General features: G+C 38.8%; 1 protein-coding gene across 1 annotated transcript in view; it reads right to left on the reverse strand.

The window, feature by feature from the left end:
- Nucleotides 1-24134, reverse strand: part of ATP8A1 (ATPase phospholipid transporting 8A1) — a 309537-nt gene that overhangs the window by 62583 nt on the left and 222820 nt on the right. Inside the window, 6 exon segments of the mRNA XM_042781818.1 lie at nucleotides 2627-2734; nucleotides 4823-4879; nucleotides 8469-8530; nucleotides 20290-20368; nucleotides 23783-23905; nucleotides 24008-24082. Of these exon segments, the coding sequence (XP_042637752.1) occupies nucleotides 2627-2734; nucleotides 4823-4879; nucleotides 8469-8530; nucleotides 20290-20368; nucleotides 23783-23905; nucleotides 24008-24082 (504 nt within the window).

A 24134-nucleotide genomic window follows, 5' to 3' on the forward strand; every position in this document is an offset into this window, starting at 1 on the left:
ACTCGACAGCACACAACAACAACACTACCTTAGTAAGGAGCCCTGATGGTATAGGGGTTAAAGCATTCAGCTGCTAACCAAAAGGTCGGTGGTAGGAACCCACCAGCTGCTCTGCGGGACAAACACGAGGCAGTCTGCTTCTGTAAAAGGTTTACACTCTTGGAAACTCTACGGAGCAGTTCTCCTCTGTCCCATAGGGTCACTATGAGTTGGCATTGGTTTGGTTTTATAACCCTGTTGATGTTAGGTGCCGCTGAGTCAGCTCTGACTCACAGTGACCCGATGTACACAGAATGAATCACTGTCCTCTCCTGCACCAGCCTCACAATCCTTGCTATACCTGAGCCCACTGCTGCAGCCACATAACTGAGACTATGTCTCCTGGAAAATATGAGTGGCATTCGTGTTATATTCCTACTTTGGGGTTGTTGTGAGCCTCCATTTACACCCACACAAGCATATACATGTTGTTATTAGCTGTTATTAAGCTGGCCCCTGCCCCATGGCAACCTCATGCACAAGAATGAAGGGGTGCCTGGTCCTGCGCCATTCCCGCTCTGACCACTGTGAGCCAGAGGGTTTCCACTGCCTGATTTTCAGAAGTAATCTCCAAGCCTTTCTTCCCAGTGAGTAAGTATCACAGCAACATACGATCCTTCACTAACTGACAGCTTGTGGCTGCACATGAGGTGCACTGGCCAGGAATCGAACACAGGTCTCCTGGAAGATGAGAGTTCTACCACTGACCCACCACTAACCTTATATATACACATACATACACATATGCACACACACACACACACACACACTTTGTAAATACTAAGGCGCTACAGAAATGTAAAATATTATTTTCTTTGAATAAGTTACACTGATTTAGCTTTCAGATAAGCTAGTAAAGTCTATAACTGAATTAGTCCACGTTCTTCATATTTTCAATGGCATTCCAGCTATTTAAACACCATATTCAAAGTACCAGTAGTAATAAAACAACAAGAAAAAGAACCTCCTGTTAGCACTTCCCACTGTATATGAAGTGAACAAAAACATGATGGAATACTGACATTCATTTCACTTTGAATTAAACATAGCATCACCACAAGTCTCAAGAGACGATATTAAGTTTTGTGTTTGGGTAATACTGGGAATTCTATAGGCAAGGGTAGGATTATATTTGGCTGGCAAGATGCCAGTCAAACTTCACACTTGTCCTGGAAGTAGGTGGTCAAAATCTCAATTCTTGTCATCAAAGCTATTGGTTGTAGTTGCTTGAACTTCCCGGATTTCAAAATTGTTGGGTATTCACTTTGAAGATAAAATAAACATTATGAAATAAGCTAAAATAAGGCAAAGACCATTAGGTTTAATGAAAAAAGATATTAGTTTACAAAAAATCTCTGGGAACACTCTGCCCAACCAGGGAGAGCAGAGCTGGATTTGCCAAGTGGCATCATCAGATGTACAGTCTTTGATATTATTTCCTCAAGAAAAATGAGTCAAATATGAAAGGAAGGGGAAGACGCGCTCACAACTTGCCCCTGCTGTATACAGGTTGCACCCTTTCTAGGGTTTGCAGGACACGTTTAAAAGGCCTTCACTTTTTTTGGTGGCAGGAAGTACACACTCCTTGATAAGTCTGGTTCTCTCTAATAGTTAGAATGCCTCTCTCTAATAAATTTAACCGCAAAAAAGTTTCTTAATGCATCTGCATTCTGTTAATTTATAAAAAGCAGGATGCTGTCAGATAAAATTTCACAAAAATGATCTATAAACCAGACTGTCAAAAAGTGAAAGGTACTCAGGCAGCACTCAGGGGCAGCAAAGACGTGGAGACCCCTGGAAAGGCTTCCTGTGGCTGTGGGGAAACAATGGACCGGCGCCCAGCTCACATTACCTTGATTTGCAAGTTACTGTGAGGTCACAGGAAATCCTGAAATGTTTCCCACATTTTCTTTTATACATTTTATGTCAAATTTCCTGCAACTGAAATCATAAACCCTCCTACCGCAGGAAACTCTTCTGAAGGAAAGGAGATCTTCTGACACTCCCCCATGAACACCTCATAACTCAATTCCTACCAGTGTAACAAGAAACTGAAAGACAGGACTGAAAATGGACTACGATTAGACTGCACTGTCAGATGCCCTAACTCTTTCAAAATGAAAACCAAACTGATGTCATTAAGACAATGCAAAAAAGTGCATTTAATCTAGTGACAGCTGACTTTTCTTTTGAATAAGAGATAACAAAAGAAATGATAGACTGGACCAAATACATAACTCCCCATTTTCCCCAAATCTTTGATCCAAAATATATTTGTGGATTTATGGTCTAAATTTAAAGTAGCATAGTCTACGTGGATATTCTTAACATGATTCAAGTTCCTTGCAACCATGTTTTATTGGTCCAGCAATGTGTCTGAGAGGATAAGTTAGATTTAAGTAAAATGTTCCAGTTTAAAACAGTCTCTCAAGATTGATCACTCACAATTGTGGAATGCATAAAGAGCTTTCAAATGGTCATGAACTATTCTAAATCAACAAAATGGAAAATCATGCCAAATACTCATTAATGAACACTGATCTGTAAGGTTCTGTTGGATCATGAATTAATAGAACTGTACCATTACCTCTCCAGACATATCAGGAGCCATTGGAATAGCAGGCCACAGCGATGAGTAGATTCCAAAAAACACCACCCAGAGTGCAATGCTGCCCCATATGGCTATGTGGCTGAACTGTGAAGGAAGGAAATCTGTATTTAAACATTGTTAGGCAGACTAAGTACACAAACACAAAGGAAGCTTTTACAAATTCCTTTGTTAAGTTTTTTTTTTTTTATTACACTCATAAAAATGTTATCTATAGGAATAGTTAAATCATTTTATTTATTTATTTTTTTCCTGAATCCTTAATTGTTAACTTCTTTCATGGAGTCACTGGGTGGCACAAACTGTTAAGTGCTCAGCTACTAACTGAAAGATTGGTGGCTCGAATCCATCCAGAGCCCTGGTGACCCACCTTTGAAAATCCTATAGAGTGCAGTTCTACTCTGTAACACATGGGGTTGCTGTGGGTCAGAAATGAAAAGGAGCTCTGGTAGTGCAATGTCTAAGGCATTTGACTGCTAAGAGAAGGCTAGCAGTTCAAACCCACCAGCTGCTCCATGGAAGGAAGACTGGGCAATCTATTTTCCTAAAGATTTACTGCCTTGGAAACCCAGTAGGGGTTTCTATGCGTGGGAATCGACTGGATGGCAGTGGGTTTGGTTGTTTCTTTTGGGGGAGAGGTGGCTGTTTTCATCTCTTCTGCAGCTGTTATGGTGACTGTGGTACTCGAAGTTAGAATTGTTCTTTCTGTGTCTTCTGGCGCTTTTCTCCTCTATCTTTTTCTGTCCCCTGCCATCTTCAAACCTACTTTACTTTTGCTCCGTACACTCTTGCTGAAAGATGTTAGAGACGTGGAAGAATGTAATTTGTATCCTAATGCCTGTCAAATCCAAATTTCTTGTGCCAATCCTTCTCCTGAGCATCCAATTTTAATTCCCTTTGTTTACTGGGTCTCTCTACCTGGATATGGGGAATGTACTTCAGAATTAATATAACTAAAATGGAACTTGTTTTATCCAGAATGAAAGTCTGAAGATAAATATTACAGTAACGTTTTTGGTCTTCAGAATGATTGTCCAATGGGTTTTCTACAGGATGTCAGTCTTGTGACATGTCCTATTAAGAAAAGATTCCCAGTCAGGTATGTTTGAAAGCATCCTTCATGCCTAGGTTATTCTCAATACACCTGTGGTAGTTAAGTTCTGTGTCAACTTGGCTGGGCCTGGTTTTGAGTGATTGGGCACATGGATGGAGTTATTCCCCAAGATGAGATTGGTAATCAACTCCATGGTGGAATCAGCTGAATAGCTGCCTTAGGGATGTCGTCTGCCTCTAGTATATAAGACAACAGCTTTGAGAAAGGTTGCCGAGGTTTCTGGCATGCTTGAACCCTGCATGTAGCTGAATCTTCATTCAGCAACCTGCCATGATTGCCTGCCAGTCTTGGGACTGTCTCTGGACTTGAACTAGTGGCCTGCCATGTTGTTTGGTAATCTTGGGACTGTCATTTTACTTCTCAACTTCGGGTTTGTCAGCCTCAGTAGCCAGTGGCTGCTTGAGTAAAGAAAAGCCTCTAGCTCCAGTGGGCCAGAAGCAAGAGGCAGAGCTGAAGCCCAAGGTTGAGAGGCTTTCATATAGGCCCTAAAGCTGGCACTTTGAACTCAGACTTCTAGCCTCCTAAACTATAAGAGAATAAACTCCTGTTTGTCAAAGCCACCCATCTGTGATATTTTCTGTTAGAGTAACACTAGAGGACCAAAACAATACCATAACATATTAAAGGCTCTGAGAAGCTGTGTAGTAACTATTTATTTAAAACAAACAAACAAAAAACAGTTCCACTGATTTGGTCCCATTCAGTAAGTAGCAGAATAGAACTGTGCTCCATGGGGCTGTCAATGGCTGATTTTTTGGAAGTAGATTACCAGGCCTTTCTCTCAACATGCTTCTGAGTGGACTCGAATTGCCAACCTTTCAGCGGGCACTCAAGTGTGCCACCCAGGGACTCCAAATAAATACACTGAAATTTGTTTAATTTGGTGCATCCAAACTAGAATCCTCAGTTCTTCCCTTCTCTACTCCATTTCCCCCACAATCAGCAACCCATGGGGCTAGAATAATAGGATACATGAAGCTAGAATGGAAAGAAAAAAAAGGAAAAGAAATAACATATAAGTCAATGTGATGTTTCTAGGTGATGATCAGAGGTAGTCTTACCCATGTCCAATAAGATGTCTCCAATCCAGCTTTCAAACACACAGTTATCACCACAAACTAAAACAGAAGGAAAAACATTATTTTATTTCACAAATGTGACAGTTCATCAAATGAATGAAAATGAGATTTTTAAGTGACTGGTATCTGAATCAGACAGGGGACTGAGAGTCTATGTTGCTTGCTTTGTACACGCAACAAGCAAACAAGTGAATTAGCTGGGTGGGTGGGCATTATGATCATAATGGGTCAGAACCACTGGTGTCACCCTCGGCTCACCCTTCCCTGCTTCTCCTCATCTCCTCAGACTTATCATCCACCCAAAGCTCTTGGTACGTGTCTCCTTGCCTTTGGAGTAATTCAGGAATAGCAGTGAAGAAGATGTCGACATTAACCAGGGTTGTCAAGCTTACTTTATTTTATGTCATCTTTAGTACTTAAAGTCAAACTTGCTAAATTTTAAAGAAAATTATAAAAGTAAAATAAGTGGATATTAAGAAATCTAAACATTTACTCTGCAACTTTACTTATTTAAAACTCTAAAAAGTAGGATATAACAGTCTGCTATTCCTGCACCATTGATGATGACTATGCTGTCAATTGGAGAACAAGGGAACTGCTCTGTGTTTTCCATTGTGTAGAGTATTGATTAAATGCACACATCCTGGAGTCAGACTATCTTTATTCTCTGTGTCTCCTTCATCTGTCAGCTGGGACTAAGAAAGCATACCTACCTCGGGAATTTTTTTTTTTTTTAAATTTTAATGTAAAACACTAAATGTGAAACATTCAGAACAGTGGTTGGCACAATACTGCCTATTATTATAGTTATTATGCATTTATAATTAATAATAAAACTAAAAATATTGTTACTAGTCAAGTGAACGCTGAGCTCTTTCTATTATTTGTGGTGATGAGTATGTGATGCTTGTCTAGCACTGATGATTAACAAATGCTTGAACTACCTCCTCATAGTCACAGGCACTTTAAAGGTTTGCACATAGTATCTGTGTTTGTATTATGACCCAGTGGGACTGTAAAGTTCAGTTAAAGTGGGATGGGGGGGCTTTCTGAGTAGGATACAAATGGCAAGTTAGGATTAATGGCTGTGGAAATAAAACTCATATTAAAGTGTAAATATTAATTAAACTAAGCTATACAAAATGTTCTAGAACAACAGCTAGAGTTTAAAATAAAGAAAAATAACAGAAAGTTGTTTACCCGTGTTTTACTGATTATGCAAAAGCATCTGACTATGTGGATCATAAAAAATTATGGGTAACACTGTGAAGAATGGGAATTCCAGGACCTTTATTGTGCTCATCAGGAATCTGTTCATAGACCAAGGGACAGCTGTCTGAACGGAACACGGGGATAGTGCATGGTTTAAAATCAGGACATGTATGCATCAGGGTTGTATCCATTCACTCTACTTATTTGACTGTAAGGTGAGTAAATAATCTGAAAGGCTGGATTATATGACGAGTATGCGGCATCAGGATTGGAGGAAGACCCATTAATAACCTGTGATATTCAAATGGCACAACCTTGCTGCTGAATATGAAGAAGACTTGATGCCCTTACTGATGAAGATTAAAGACTACAGCCTTCAGTTGTAGTCAAAAATCCTCACAACTGGACCAATAACCAACATCATGATAAACAGAGAAAAGATGGAAGCTGCCAGGGATTTCATTTTACTTGGATTCATAATCAACTCTCATGGAAACAGCAGTCAAGAAATCAGATGACATATTGCAGTGGGCAAATCTGCTGCAAAAGATCTCTTTAAAGAGTTAAAGAGCAAAGATTTCACTTGGAAGACTAAGGTGTACTTGACCCAAACCATGGTATTTTCAATAGCCTCATATGCATGTGAAGGCTGGACAATGAATAAGAAAGCCTGCAAAAGAACTGATACATTTCATTCGTGGTGTTGGCAAAGAATATCGAATATACTATGGACTACTAGAAGTGTGAACAAATCAAGTCTTCGAGGAAGTAGAGTTGGAATGTTCCTTAGAAGTGAAGAAGGTGAGACTTCACCTCTTGTACTTTGGGCATGTTATCAGGAGACCAGTCCCTAGATAAGCACGTCATGCTTGGTAAAGTAACGGTTAGCAGAAAAGAGGAAGACCCTCAACAAGATGGATTGATACAGTGGCTGCAATGATGGACTCAAGCATAGCAAGGATTGTGAGGATGGCACGGGACGTGGCAGTGTCTTTTTCTCTTGTATACAGGGTCAGTATGGGCCCAAACTGACTCAACAGCACCTAACAAGAGACAGTTTAAAATAAATTAAAGAAAAATACCCTTCTGGGCCTAGGATATTTTAAAGTATCCATGAGAGATGTTCATGATGTATTTTGTTGTTGTTTTTGGATGCTGTTGAATCAATATGGAATCATAGCCACCCTGTGTGAGAAGGCAGAACTGCCTCACAAGGTTTTCATGGCTGTAATCTTTCCAGGAGCAGATGGTCAGGTTTTTCTCCCAAGGAGCAGATTGGTGGGTTTGAACTGCCAACCTTTTGGCTATCAGCCAAGTGCTGAACCATTTGCACCACCATGGCTCCTTCTATGATATATATTCTGATGAATTTCTAACTTATTCCATCAAGTATCTCTATATTTCTGTTTTTGCAATCATGTTGTATAAGGTCAAACCACTAGCCTCCAAAAAACTTCTGCTTTTCTCTTAAAGTACTTCACCGGATTGACATCAACAGAAAGGGGATACTAGAGATGCCAAAATCCCTGTTACCTACAGACTTTAACTTCCTATCATTCAGTTATTCTTGGTAGTTAACTTGGTAGTTAAACACCATATAAACAGTTTTTCTACCACCTGAGTCAGCCATTCGGCCAGCTCTTTCATATTCAGAATGGTACACTGCCCTCCCACACAGAGGAAGCTTTGTCAAGAGTGGGCACAGGAGCACAGAGGAAGAGCACTAGAAGGGGAATGCAGAGTTGAAGGCTGGAGTAAACTTTTATTGGATGCTAATTATGTGACCTTGGGCATTAGCATTCAGGTTATGCTTTGACTTTTAAGGGGGAAATGTTTTTAAAACATTTTTCAGCTCTTTAACAACAGGGATGGACCCTCACACTTCTGAGTATCCTCCACAAGCACACAGCATACTGACTTACACAGAGTGGCTGCTGGGCCTTCATGGCTTAAAGGTCACAAAATCTAGAGATTTGTGTCCTATTTTAATTATCATGAGACTCTAAAGGAATTTCTGGTTACAGGTCCATGAAAAGTTGGATAACATTTGCTATAAATTCTGGAAAGCAAGAAAGCATTAACAACGGGGGTAACTTAAAATTGAAGAAATAGGGACAAGGAAGAAAAAGAAAGCCAAACAGGAGGCAATAAGAGTAAAGAGAGAATATTTGAAATCAATAGTAATGAAGGTCCTATAACAACAGTGAATCTAAGTATTTTAAAAACATAATGACTCGACGGCTCATAACAACAACAACAACAACAATGTAAAATAATCTCTAAAAGTCAAACGATCTTATTTCATTTTTAAAGGAAAGTGTAAACAACCCTTAAATTCAGAAATTTTAAAGTTTTTTGGGAAAAAAGCACATAGGAATCCATTTTACAAGCAAACGAGGCAAATGTCCTCACTTACAGTGTAAACAAAGTTTCCCAGCAGCAGATAATCAGAGGTTTTCCCATTTCCAAAGACAGTACCTGTATGAAAAGGAGAGAGGCTTTTTAAGAGAAAATTAATGTGGTCCATCCAAGTACATGAATTCAGATATTGAAAAAGAGAAGGAAAACTAAGAGACACACAATGGAGCCAGAAGTGAGGAGACTTTAAAAAAATACTTTAAGAAGTCTGACATAGTTGCTATAAAGATGAGCTGTGAATTAAAACTTTAAAACTAAATTTCTAATAGCCAATATGAAGAAAGAAAGTTGACTGGGTAACCACTTCCTAGGGCCCACTAAATCAATCAATCAATCAATCAATCAATCAAAGCGCTCCATTGAAGCTCACTGCTTTGGGCACTAAGAAGGCAATGCTGAACTCTAATAAGTAATACTGTTAACAATCTGGATGTGGATCTTAGGAGCCATCTTATTATCTCTCAATAAAGTTGTTGGTATTGGACCAAAAAGGATTCATAAAAGCAACTCATGGAAGGCTGGGAGCACCAATGACTCCAGATACATGGCCCTTTGAGGTTTTGTCTGAATTCATGCATACATTTTAAAGTCTTGTTATCCCACCAATGACTAAAAAACATGGCTGTAGATGAGGGGAGTGGTCCCTGGGTGTTGCAAACGGGTTAAAATGCTTGGCTACCAGCCAGAAGTTTAGAGGCACAAGTTCACAGAAGTGCCTCACAAGAAAGTCCTGGTGATCTACTTCCAGAATCACAATGAAAACCCTATGGAGCTCAGTTCCCTTCTGATGCACCTTGGGTTTCATGAGTTGGAATCAATTTCATGGCAGCTGATACTGGTAGATAAAGGGAGTAATGGCTAACAACCAACACCTTATAATTACGAATAAATCAATCAAATGAAAATATAAAACCAAGTGAATAATTAAATCAATGACACAAATGAAAATTTAAAAACCTATGGTATGGTATAATATAGTATTTTATTTATGCATACATATAAAAAAATCAAACTCACTGCTGTCGAGTTGATTTTACTCATAGTGACCCCTCCTTGGGTTTCCAAGGTGGTATCACAACGGAAGTAGATTGCCCAACCTTCCTTCCGAGGAGTGGCTGGTGGGTTTAAACCGCCAGCCTTCTGGTTAGCAGTCAAATGCCTTAGGTACTACACCACCAGAGCTCCCCTTTATGCATATATTTAACAATATTTATTCACAACCTAGTTTGTTAGGACCAGTGTGTTAAAGTATGGATAGGACTGGGAGAGTGATGCTGGAATGAAGAGAAAGGGCTAATGACCTCTGGGGACAGACCAGTAAGTGGTGTCACCCAGAGAGGTAACTCGTGGTGTCACTCCTCCCTGTGGACCTCCTCCTGTACCAGACCATACAGAATCTTTAGGAATGTTTGTTTTCAATTTCAACTATAGAATAATATGTGATAAAAGTATTTGTAAATTGCTTAAATGTAATAACATTTCTTAGACTGTATGAATATTAACAAAACTGTTTTGTAAAATCTTTCTACATTGAACATTATTAGTAACTGAACAGAAGCCTTTTTTGGTTTTTCCTCCTTCTTTCTCTATAATTACTACCTCATTCTCAAAAACATATTGATATAGGTTCACAAATACTAATTACTACAATATTGTACCTAAAACACCAGAAAATATGACAAAATCAGTGACCATAAAAACACCAGCAACAATGAAAACAGTGCATGCTTGCAGCAATGCAGACAAAACTATGTGATTCGAAGCATATTGTAATTGGGTAATAATGACAGCTGTGATAGAAGCACATTTGAATGTAACCTAATTGCAAAATGTAAATCAGCATAGAGTTTTAACCTTGTAGGTATATTGATACACACAAGCTTGGCTTATAAAAAATGTTTTTGCTATTGTAACTAACTACAGGGATATTTTTATAAAAAATAATTTCTGCTGAAACACTGCACAAGAATTGTATAGACGGTGTGGTGTAGTAAATTGCCTGGTATGGCTTTTCTAGCCACGAGTCTTTGTAAACTCTGTGGTGGAACTTACTGTGAGCAACTGAGGAGCTCCTGATTGTAAGTTATCCACCTGGGGTATTTCTGTTGGGCGCAACACAAAGCAATGTTCTGGGAGGTTCCTGCTTTCTCTCAGGTGCTTAGAATTCTGATGTTACGATTGGCTAGTTTGGCCACTCTGCCAGGCTCAAAAGGAGGCCTCCTAGAGGCAGAAGAAGTCTTTCTCTGACTGCTGACTGAGGAAGATGTACTGCTGAAAGAGACACATGGTCCTGAAAGAGACGCACATTGCTGAGCGAGACACTGAGGGACACTCACTATTGAGAGAGAGAGACTGTTAGGAAAGACTGTGGGCTGGGAGAGAGACTGAGCGTTTTTCCTGAACTTGAATTGTAGCCAGATGTGCTTCCCTAATAAACCCCATAATCTGTGAGTTCTGTGTGGCCACTGCAGTGAATTATTGAACCCAGGAGAGAGGTGGTGGGTGCTTTGGGAGGAACGGTTGGTGAAAGGGCTTGAGGGAGGCAGCATGTCTGGCCTTGTAGGAATAGGCCTTGGGTTACTGATGGTGATCCTGTCTTCCTCTTGTGGGGTTAGAGGTCAGAACATGTGGCCTCTCTGCCTTTTTAGCAGACAGTCATGTTAGTGACACCTCCCTTTGACAGTGTTAGCCAGTGAGTTCTGCTCTTCCCTCCCTTGCCCCCCCACCACTGATGCTACTCAGACCAGGCTTGGTTCTGATACTAGTGTGTCATCTTGGGTTGTTTATACTAGATTCTTGGGGATCTCATTTTCTTTACCTAAAAGACAGAGTAAACTAGCTACTCTAGAAGAGTTTTGAATTAAAATAAGGGTATATTTGTGAAGTACCAAGCTTGGTGCCTGGCATGTAGCAGATTCTCAATAAATGCTAGCCCCTTACCCTATGTCTTTGGTTAAAGTAGCCAGGAAGGGTTGCTTAAGACTCAGGCCATGTGGGAAAAAATATTTGGCAACAACATATCCAACAAGGGACATATCTCCAAAATTTACAGAAAACTTCAACACCTCAACATCAAAAAGACAAACAATCCAATTAAAAAATGGGCAAAGGGCATGAACAGGTACTTCACTAAAGAATATATTCAGCAGCCAACAAACACATGAAGAAATGCTCATGATCATTAGCCATTAAAAAAAAAAAAAAAAAAAAAAACAACTCACTGCCACTGAGTCATTTCTGACTCATAGTGATCCCCATTGGGTAGATCTTTACAGAAGTAGATTGTCCTGTATTCCTTCCGTGGAGCAGCCAGTGGGTTTGAACCACTGACCTTCCAGTTAGCCATAAAGTGCTTTATTCACTATGCCACCAGAACTCAGAGATGCAAATCAAAACAACAAATGATGACAAGGGCATGCTCTTATACAATGCTGGCAGGACTGTAAAATGGTACAACCACTGTGGAAAATGGTATGACACTTCCTTAAAAAGTCAGAAATAGAAATACCATTTGATACAGCAATTTTACTACTAAGAATATATTCTAAAGAGTTGAGGTCCAGGACATGAATAGATACACACACCCACGTTCACTACAGCATTATTTACAATAGCAAAGATATGGCAACAATCTAAGTGTCCCTCTACAAATGAATGGTGTTTTGGTTACCTCTGTGCCTCTCTAACAGAAAATACCACAAATGGGATGGCTTGAACAAACAGGAGTTTATTTGGGAGGCTAGAAGTCTGAGTTCAAAGTACCAGGCTCTAGGGGCTGGGTCAAAGCCCCTTACTCTTGGACCTGAGCTCTGTCTCTTGCTCCTAGACCACTCAAGCTAGAGGCATCTCTTCACTCAGGCAGCTGCTGGCTGCTGAAGCTGACAAACCCAAGGTCAACAAATAAAATGGCACAGTCCCAATGTTACCAAACCACATGGTAGGACATTAATTCAAGTCCTTTAAAAGTCCCAATGTCAGTAGAGCATGGCAGGCTGCTGAACAACGACTCGGCTACATGCAGGGTTCAAGCCAAAAAGCTAGAGACCATTCCCAAAGCTGCTTCTAGTATATGGGAAGGAGACCACATCCCTAAAGCAGCTACTCAGCTGCTTGTGGTAGATCCCACCATGGAGTTGATTGCCAGTCTCATCACGGGGAATAACTACCACCAGTTGCCCAGCCACTCAATCAGGCTCTGCCAAGTTGACACACAACCTTAACTACCACAAATGGATAATCAAACTATGGTACATATACACAATGGAATAATATGCAACATTAAAGAATAATGAAGAATCTATGAATCATCTCATACTGTGGATGAACTTAGAGGACATTATGCTGAGTGAAGTAATTACAGAAGGACAAATATCGTACGAGTACATTACCATAAAAAGTTCAGGAAAGGTTTGTTTATACAAGGAAGGAGATTTTCTTTGTTGGTTACCAGGGATGCAAGGGGAAGGGAGGGAAAATTGTTAACGAGTTAATAGACATGTGTTGATTTGGGTGAAGGAAAAGGTAATATAACAAAAGTGTGACCAACACAATATCACTAAGGAAAAGGAGGACACTGAGAAATATACAAGAAGTAGAGACAAAAAAGGTAAATACTATTACATAACAATACTGCATTATCAGTAAAAAATAAACACTAATGTACAGATGGATATACAGGTAGACAGGCAAGAAGATCAGGTATGGGTAGGGGAATGGGAATATACCCATGACTATATATAGTTTTGGCAGATGATTCCTACATACATATTTGTATGTGCTATAAAATGTCCCCATACATTATACAGCTAACAGTGGACAAAATCATGATAATTTTTTAGCCACAACCAAGCACCTTCAAGGAGTAAATCACTGGGCCTGTGGGCTTGGGATTATGGTTGCAGGGGACATCAAGCTAAATTGGCACAATGTAGCACAAAAACATTGTTTTTTACATCCTAATTTGATGAGTAGCGACTGGGTTCCTAAAAGCTTACAAGCTGCCATGTAAGATGCAACTATTGGTCTCTCTTTGCTTAGAGCAAAAAGTGGAAAAAATCAAAGATATATGGAAAAATTAGTGCATGGGACTAATGGACCATGAGAACCTCAGCCTGCATGACTCTTGAGACCAGAAGAACTAGATGGTGCCCAGCTACCAACGCCAACCTCTTGGAAAGGGATGAAAATTGGAGATCCTGGATAGAGTTGGAGAAAAATGCAGAACAAAATTCAAGAGAGAGAAAAAAAAAAAAAAAGACCAGGATTACTGGTTGAATAGAGACTGGTGAAACCCTTGAGACTATGGTCCTGAGTTATCCTTTGGGCTTGGAACTGTACTCACTTATGGGTTAGCTCCCAGCCAAATAAGAGACAAGCCCATGAGCTGAATAACTACACCAGAGAAACGCACTCCTTAGAACAGTCAACCATGGGAGATTGGAAAGGCAGCCTTTGTACAGGGAGAAAGCTGACAGGAAGGAATGTATAGGTAAGGCCACAGGGAAGGGGTAGCCACAGGGTGGAGGTGGGAGGAGAGCTGTTACACTGTGGGGACTGTACTCAGTGTCAAGAAACAAATGTGTATGAACTGTTGAATGTGCAACAAATCTGCTTTGCAAGACTGCCCCCATATCACAATAAAAAATTATGGGAGGGGGAAGAGGCTATGGTACAGTGAGCAAAACCAGGAGACCACCTTTCTCTATGGGATATTCCATGATTAAGGACATAGGATCTGATGCTACATCCTTTGGGTATGTTTTGCACAAACTTATAAATACTGTAACTAATCTACAAATTTCCATAGAGTCAAATAAAAAAAGTTGGAAATCCACAAAGTAACAGAAAATATGATTATTCCCTGCCTCACATGATTCTGCTATGTGGCATACTAGTTAGGAGCCTTGGACAATGTAAGTAAGTTATCAAAAATAATTGCATTTGTGTCCAGCTAAGACTCACAGTTACCATTGCTTCATTGGTTGATCAAGATCATATTGAAGGAAAAAATAAAAGTCTGCTCCTGAGATAGGCGGATTTAGCATTTGGGGGATTGAGATAAACCAGCAGTTCTCTCACTTTTTGGTGTCTGGACTCCTCTGCACTCTTAAAAATTACTGGTCTTTACAATAGCAAACCACCTAAGTGTCCATCAACAGATGAATGGATAACCAAACTATGGTACATACATACAATGGAATACTATGCAATATTATAGAATAATGAAGAATCAGTGAATGAATCCTCTCATAACATGGATGAACTTGGAGGACATTATGATAAATGAAATAAGTCAGTCAAAAAAAGACAAATACTATATGAGTCTATTATTGTGAAAAGTTCACACAGGGAAGGGAATTTGCTTTGTTGATTACCAGGGAGGGGAAGGGAGAGAAAGGAAAATAGTTGGATAATTAAGAGAGAGGTTTGATATGGGTGAAGGGATTTTAAAAAATACCAATAAAAATAGAAACAAAAAAAAAATAAATAGGTTAAAAAATTTACTGAGAAAAACAAAAAGCTTTTTAAAATATGGTTTATATTTAACAATAGCTATGAAATTAGAAATTGAAACAAAAAAATTAAAAATATGCATAGAGTCATCTAAAAATTAACAGTAATAAACTTAATATACTATAACAAATAATTTATGAGAATTATTTTCAAAGAAAAAGTTAGTGGAAAAATCAGTACTGTTTTACATTTTTACAATATCTTTAACATCTGACTTAATGGGAGACAGAGAAGTTCTCATATGTTGTTTTGGTTGAAATACATGAAGTAGATCCAGATTCACAGAGATTTGTGTTAAAAGGGAGAAGTATTTTAATCATCTTTTCCAAATGTGGATATTCTTTGATATTACACCAAAACTCAACAATTAGCAGCTTTTTTTTTTTTTTTAAGCTTATTTTCAGTCTGGAATGTGAAATTATATCACTGCATGTTTTGTACTCTATTACATTAAAATCCATTGGTCTATCTTGAAGTCTGAATGGATCTTTGACCTACAGTCATTTGAAAAGTATTAGTTCACCAAGTTATGCCAATGTTCCATATGTCAATACTTTTATAAACATATTATACTAGTTAATATCACCCCCTGATCTTGCCAGCAAAATCTTTAGGTAGTGGGAAATTGTGAAAATCATGGTGGTGGATACAAGTTTCCTGAAATTCAGGTTTTTACTTCAAAGTTTGAATCTTACTATTGGTAACAAGTATTGCAAGCACTTTTCCTTGAAGTAACAGGCTCACTTCATTCAATTTTGAGGAAATGTCTGCCAACTTCCCAAGTCTGAACAATCCAGTTTGACTGTCAGTCATTCCTTTAGGTGAAAATGCTCCTCTGTGCACAAAGCAGCTGGTTCAGTTCCCAACTCCAGCAATCCACAAGGTGCTGCTCATCACACTTCTCAGGACCAGGCACACTTCCCATTTCATCACACACAGTATCAATAACATATGTACTAAAGGTCAGTCCTTGGGTGGTACAGTTAAGCACTTGGCCATGAACTGAAAGGCTGGAGGTTAGAGTCTACCCAGAGGCTCCTCAGAAGAAAGCCTGGCAATCTGCTTCTGAAAGGTCAAAGCCAGGAAACCCACTGGAGCCCAGTTCTACTCAGAAATACACGGGGTTGCCATGAGCCAGAGCCAACTTGATAGCAATGAGTTTGGTACCAAGACTCAAGACATAATAAAAACGTATTACTTTTTATTGCTTCATCAAAGATATTCTCAAGTGAAACTGGCTTTTTTTTTTTTTTTTTTTTTCAGTGTGAGTGCTTAGTGGTAAAGAATACAATGTCTACTACCACAGTGGCGCCACTGTTTGTGCTAAGGCATCAGCAGACTTATCTATCACTGCATTTGCATTATCAGTGAAAAAGACAAATGAAGTCTTGGTAATATACAAATTTTGAAACAATAACATTTTGACTTCATGGACTACCCAAAATCGTCAGTATTCCTAGAAGATCTGTAGATGAAACTTGGAGAACTGTTGATACAAGTGAATAACTGAATATTTAGCTTTATATTATATATCACCTCTAGTTTTCTGCGCTCTGGTAGCATAGTGCCTAAGACACTTGACTGCTCACCAGAAGGCTGGCAGTTCAAACCCACCAGCCACTCCTCGGAAGGAAGGTTGGGCAATCCTACTTCCGTAGTGATACTGCCTCGGAAACCCAAGGAGGGGTCGCTATGAGTCAGGGCCGACTCGACGGCAAACAACAACAACATCCTTCCAAATGCTAGTAAAACATTAGTCCTTATTTAAGAATAAAATACAACGCAAAACAAACAACTCCAAAACCCTCAACATCAGAATGGTAAAACAAACTTTATTTAAGGTATCATTCATGCCTTAAGAAAAGAAATCCAGTGTTCCTTGCATTTGACCCGATTTGCCTCTGCTGAACCTGGATGAGCAGACAAAGGCAAAGGGAGACCCAGGATCTATTCTCCAGATGCTGAAGTTACTTGTTACTTGGAATTCCTTTAAAATCCTGTCACTACTAAGGTATTTTAGATGCTATTTAACTTGAGCTACTTTGGATATTAAATTTCTTTTTTCTAATTTCCCACTCACTGCCATTGAGTTGTTTCAGACTCATAGCAACCCTATAGGATAGAGAAGAATTGCACTATAGGGTTTCCAAGGCTGTAAATCTTTATGGACGCAGACTACCTCATCTTTCTCTCGTAGAGTGGCTGGTGGATTTGAACTGCCAACCTTCTTTCTGGCCATCAGCCAAACGTCTTAACCACTGTGCCACCAGAGCTTCTCTTTTTTCTAATTCAGAATGCTGAAATAGCAGTTGAATACATGGGCATGCCTCATCTTTCACACCTATACTGATTTTGCATCTTGAAAATAAACTTCTAGAGAACATCTGTAAGGTCAGAGTGTCCTTAATTGTACCCTGGATTTCAATAGCCCATTATTCTAAAAGTGAAAACAATTGGAATGTGTGTCAACTGATGAACAGATGAACAAAATATGGTCTCTCCATAACACAGAATATCATTCAGTCATAAAAAGGAATGAAGTACTGATTCACGCTGCAACATCGATGAATCTTGAAAACATTATGCAAAGTGAAAAAGACCAGAAGGAAATGGTCACACTGCTGTATGGTTCAACAATATCAACGCAAAACAATAGAGACAGAAAATCAGTGGTTGCCAGGAATTGGAAATGACTGCTAATGAGTACAGGACTTCTTTCTAAGGTAATGAAAATGTTCTGTTATTAGACTGTGGTGGCTGTTGTATAATGCTGTGGAAATACTAAAACCACTGAATTGTACACTTTAAAAGGATGAACTTTATGGTATGTGAATTATATCTCAAAAAAAAAAAAAAAAATTCTGTTGTTGTTCTCCAGAGTCGATATTCTATACCTGAATTAGATTTTCTTATCATAGTCATTTCTATGGATTAGAAGTTGAGATGCATTTACTGTTGCACTGGTAGAACAATTAATAAAGATATGAGGTTAAAGTCCCTGTCTAGGACATGAAACCACTGCCTTCTCTATAATACTCACTCACCTCATTCAAGTCTCCTGTTCTCATTCATTTATTGCTAATTTGCAGAGTGCCTAGGATGAGCTAGGCACTGTTCCAAGCACTGCAAATACAACAGTGAACTAACCTGACAAGTCCCTGCCCTCCATGAGCTTCGAGTCTAACAGAGGAAAAAGACAACAGAAAATAAACAAATATATCATAACCTATTAGACAAAAACTATGAAGAAAATACAGAATGGCAAAGGGAAGAAAGGGGATAGTGGGGGAGAAACAAGGTGATTTGGGGCAGCCCCCCTGAGCAGAGACCTGAGAGAAGTGAGGGAAGGAACCTTCTGAGTACAGGCATACCTCATTTTATTGTGCTTCACTTTAGTGAACTTTGCAGATGTTGACTTTTTAACGAACTGATGGTCTGTGGTAATGTTGTGTCAAGCAAGTCTACTGGCACCATTTTTCTAACAGAATGTGCTCATTTTGTGTCTCTGTGTCATAATTTGGTAATTCTCACAATATTTCATTTTTTCATAATACTATTGCACTCTTGGGAGCTCTGGTAGCATAGTGGCTAAGGCACTTGACTGTTAACCAGAAGGCTGGCGGTTCAAACACTTCAGCCACTCCTCAGAAGGAAGATGGGGCAATCTACTTCCATAGTGATACTGCCTCAGAAACCCACGGAGGGGTAGCTATGAGTTGGGTCCGACTTGATGGCACATAACAACAACAACATTGCACACTTAATAGACTACAGTGTGGTATAAACATAACTTTTATAGGCACCGGGAAACCAAAAAATGTGTGTGACTCTTTTCACTGTGATAGACACTTTACTGTGGTGGTCTGGAAATAAACCAGCATTATCTCCAAGGTGTGTCTGTATCTGAGCGAAGAATCAGGGGGTAACAAGGACATCAGCACTGGAGCATTATGACGGGGAAACACAAAAGAAAATCAGGTCCAGGAATGAGCCAGGGTCCAAAAAAAGACCGAACTCACTGCTGTCGAGTCGACTCGACTCAGGGCGACCCCTCCTTGGGTTTCCGAGGCGGTATCTCTACAGAAGGAGATTGCCCAATCTTCCTTCAGAGGAGTGGCAGGTGGATTTGAACCACCAGCCTTCTGGTCAGCAGTCAAATAACTTAGGCACTACAACACCAGAGCTTCTGAGCCAGGATCAGGGCTGTAGATTTTGTTCTAAATGCAGAAGACATCTTTGTGGGTTTGTGAGGAGGGAGGCACCTGGTCTAATTTACCAGTATCACTCTGGCTGCCTGTAGGAAACAGATTGTAGGTGGGCAATGCCGTTGTTGTTATTATGTACCATCGAGTTGGACCCGACTCATAGGGACCCCTCCTTGGGTTTCTGAGGCAGTATCACTACGGAAGTAGACTGCCCAACCTTCCTTCCGAGGAGTGGCTGGTGGGTTTAAACCACCAGCCTTCTGGTTAGCAGTCAAGTGCCTTAGGTACTACGTTACCAGAGTTCCTAGATGGGCAATAGCTCACAGCATTCTCTTCACTTGCAGTCAGTAACTCAGAGACAGTGAGAAACGGCCTGTACTTATAAAGGATTGACACATCCTTGGGTGGAGCATGTGGAGTGTTTTTAATTATTGTCATTTTGGAGCAGAGACTGAATGGTTTGCCTGTCGTCCCCATGATTTCTAAGCTAGGTCTGCCCCAGGACACAGCAGCACCCGCTTGAACATCACAGGGATCTCAGTTCTAAAGTGGCTACTTAATCATTTTTATGTATATAGGAAATACACCATGATCCTATCTCTCAAAACTGACAGAATCAAATCACTCCCTCAAAATGAGCAGAGAAAACGCTTATGCTCCAACATCAATATAAAAGCATTAAAATCCTATTCAAACATCAGCTCAACAATACTTGGAAATACTAGCATGTCTGATTAGGTTCCAGATAAAGAGCTTGATGCAAGTCTCATAGGTATAATAAATAGACTACATAAAATATTAGCACTTATTGTCTTCAAACTATACATCAACAGAGGAAAAGAGCCCTAAAATTAATTCTCTGCCAGTTTGGAAAACATGAGAAGTAAAGAAGAAAAGCTTTGCATATATTAAATCACTTAGCTCCCAAAGGAATAATAAAACTCTTTAAAGTGTGTACAACTTTGGGATGCATGCATTTTAGCTTAAGGAAAATACCATAAAACAAAAGCACTGCTATACATTTTAACATATATTGACAATGAGTTATTTTTCTAAAAAAGCAAAAAGTCATCTCTTAGCATTCATATCCTTTCTACTTACCATACTGAAGGGCTTTTAGTGGAAACCAAAACAGAATAACTGAGTGGAAGAGGCCATTTAAACAATGAACCCAGAAAACCTGAGGGAAAACAAAAATCCATGAGAACCGTTTGCGATAAACTAGCTCCATGAACTCTGACCTTTCTTTTTATCTGTGAGTTAGATTCACAAAATGTGTTTCTGTCGGGCCACCACTGTGAATTAAGAGAACTGACAGGCACTTTCTGCCTCTTAGACCTTCATGGGTCATTTATTTATTTTTATGTTTCTCAAAATGTTTTCTCAGCTTCCCTTTAAGTTTTTTTCCTAGTTTCTAAAAGCCAAGCATCGAAAATTTAAATTTTTGCATGAAAAAGAAAAGAAAATTTTAAATACATACACAATGTTAAATTCCTTAAGTGGGCTACTTTCAAAATGCTAGAATAGACTGCTGAGAAGACCGTAATCGGGGAAACCTCTATTTTCTCTTTCCCATGTGCCATCAAAGTAAAACTTCTCAATGTTTAGAACAGAATGCTTTATCTCTCCCCAACCCTCTCCACATACATATACATATATTATATAATAAAATATGATGTGTAACATTTAAATTATGTAGTTCCTTAAAACAAAGCACGGTGATTGTGACTGTATTTATAAAAAGACTTTCACATATTTATCATCTGTCAATACCAAGTTTCATATAATTATAACATCATTTAGTAGTTATTACTTTTTCATACCAATGGTATTTTAAGAACAAGAGAACAAGTATCTGGTACTTCCTTTGTAATGTGGATGTGAAAGATTAAGTTATAGAAAAACTGTTTAAAATTCTTATCTCCCTCTCAACAGTTGTAGTTTTGTCATTTAAAAGTGCTTCTTGCAAATAAAACTTATGCTAAATAAAATTGGCATGTATTAATAGTTTTAAGCTGTTCAAACAACAGAAATTAAGTTCCCTGCCTCCCAAAATTTTCCACTGTGATCTCAATCTCCTTTGTTAGCTCACTCAGGCACATTGCATTGTATGATCCAATTTACGCTCCAATACATTACACATTTGAACTTGTGTTACTCATTAACCTTTGTCTCTTCTCCTCACTATGTCATTACCACACATTTTTATTTGACAGAAAGCACAGGTGGGTGCAAGAAAAATTAGTTCTACTTTTCCATTTTCCTGACCGAACTTATTGTCACATGCTAATCCTTTAACCCCTGTCATGCCCTCAGCACCTCTGACCCTTTTTACCATAACAAATGTAAGCATCATCATTCAGGCAACAATGCTCCCATACTCTAAACCCACAGCAACTGCTGTGTATACAACTATACATTGTAGGCACTTGTCCCTGAATTTTAAAACATTTACATGGGATTTGATCAAAGAATTTTCATTGAAATCATTAGAAAAATCCATAAACCCCATAAAAACTAGTTGGCAACTTGTATAAATAAAACACGAATGTGATAAATATCCAAATAGATATGAGAACTACATGACCTATTGTGGTTGACCTGGTGACTTTTCTAAATGCACGGACTCTACATATAAGGAAATAATTTTTGAATTAAAAAAAAAAAAAAAAAAGAACAGTAAGGGTACAGGGAATGAGCTTACATTAAAACTATACTACCGGCTACATCCTTTTCTTAGCCACAAAACTATGTCTAAGTTGCTATGAGTAAAGACGTAAGAGCACAACGAAAAGATGCGGCTTTTCATGGATGGCTTTGGGTAATCCTGGGAGGATCAGTTTAGGTTTTTAAGCAAGAGTAATATGGCCAAGTTTGTCGCTCAGAAGGTAAACTCCCAAGATAGCATTGTGAAGACCGAGTTACATGGGATGATGACTGTGGCTGAGTTGATCTAACTGTCCAAAGCCCAAACCACAACAAACCCACTGCCACTGAGTTGATTCCAACTCATAGCGACCCCTACTGGGTTTCCAAGGCTGTAAATCTATAGGGAAGTAGATAGCCTCATCTTCCTCCTGCAGAGCAGCTGGTGGGCTTGAACCACTGGCCTGGTAAGCAGCCAAATATCTTACCTACTAGGTACCATTAGTAGACCAGTAGGCCCAGGACTTTACTAATTCCCAGATTATTTCTTCAGGGAAACAAAAGCTCATAGTCTAGTGTATCTGCCCCAAATGTGGCTTTCCATCATTTGAAAATTCCCATCGCAGGTTATGAAAAATATTATAGCAATGTGGTGAAATTTAATATAAACTGGGCATCAGAAATAAATCCAAAAATAAAAAATGCAAATGTAAAAGCATAGATTTAGTATTATTGATAGTATATTAAAAAAGGCTGTTACAAAAATACTTTTCAGATCTAATAGTATAAATCAAAGAAATTTTAAGTTTTTTTTTTTAATTACTCATTCAGTTATTTAAAATAATGCTGTCAAATTGTGTGGACACATGTATCCATACACATTCATGAAGATCTAGACTCGGAAGATGAATAATCTCTTGCCTATACATGTAGCACTATTACTAACAACATCAAAACATTTATTTCACTTTATTCTCTTGATATAATGAGAATGCATGTAATTGGATAACTTTGTAAGTTAATAAATATTAAACATATCTTAACTACATTCAAAACACTGAATTTAGGCTATATCTAAGTAATGATAACATAAATGTACAATGTATTAAATGGGAAAAGTTCTGTGAAGGTGTATGTGTTACTTTTATAATACTAATAACATCAAGCATAAATGTTATAGTTTCAAAATGGCATCTACCTCAGTTTGTTTTAAATTAGTTTTTTTTTTTTTTTTGCCTTCAAACTAAACAGAAATCTGTATTATTAAAATACCAGTGTAAATGGTTTTTAAAGTGAACTATACACAAAATTGAGATATTTTTGCTGCTGAGATGAATAAATACCATAAATCACAAGAGATGACAATTGTCCATGGCTCATTACGTAGGGATACAAATTCAGAACATGACTTTTGATAAAATGTTGGATGTTTTAACTTGTATTTTTAGTTTTAGGGCTCAGAACTACTGAGTACTGTGACTACGTAAGCAGCTTCCCAGAGATTATGATTTTAATGCCCATCACAAACAATCCAAATTTCTAATGAGGAAAATGTTACTTCACAAAGCAGAAAATTAATAAAGAATGATAAAACACCCCTCACCAAATGTAAAGACAGCCCTTGTCAGTCCTGGATTACTGACCCCTGTGGAGAGTTTCCTAATGACACGGCAAAGACAGTCCGAGGACCAAAAGGACGATCACTTCTTTCTACCAGACCCAACTCCCCTGCTGCGCAGCAAACCCCAATGCGTTGTGGTTACATTTTAATTTCATAACAAAATAAGACAAACTTCTCAGCCCATCTTAGAATTGAAGCACATGACTTTCCATAGCTGGCAACCTGGAGTTACTTCAGGTTAGAGTTGCCTTGGTTTTAGAAGACCAGTCACCCACAGTAATTAGAAAGAGAGCCCCACGGAATGCGCCTTCGGGTGCTGTGTCTTACCTTGGTGTTGAAGTCCAGCGCATTCTGAGACGTTTTGTATAATTCAGGGTACTTCAACATATTCTCTTTTCTGCATGATCTCTCAAATATTCCAAGAGTTAAGGGAGGCATTGCTGTAAACATCTAAAGTGCACAAATGGTCATTATGCCAAGCAACCAAACACAGTGTCAACTTTAATCTAAAGTATTCAACAAAGCAGGAATAATCAAAAGCTCTCAACTTACCACATTATAAAGACCTATACACCATCTTTCAAAGAGGATCTGTCCAGAAAAGCCGTTAACAAACGCGAACCAGATCTAGGAAGAAAACAATCCCAAACCCCCAAAATCAGAACATAAAAATATAAAT

The sequence above is a fragment of the Orycteropus afer genome, unplaced genomic scaffold (genome assembly GCF_000298275.1).
Source record: "Orycteropus afer afer isolate SDZICR_OR568_19922 unplaced genomic scaffold, OryAfe1.0 scaffold00176, whole genome shotgun sequence".
Classification (NCBI taxonomy): domain Eukaryota; kingdom Metazoa; phylum Chordata; class Mammalia; order Tubulidentata; family Orycteropodidae; genus Orycteropus; species Orycteropus afer.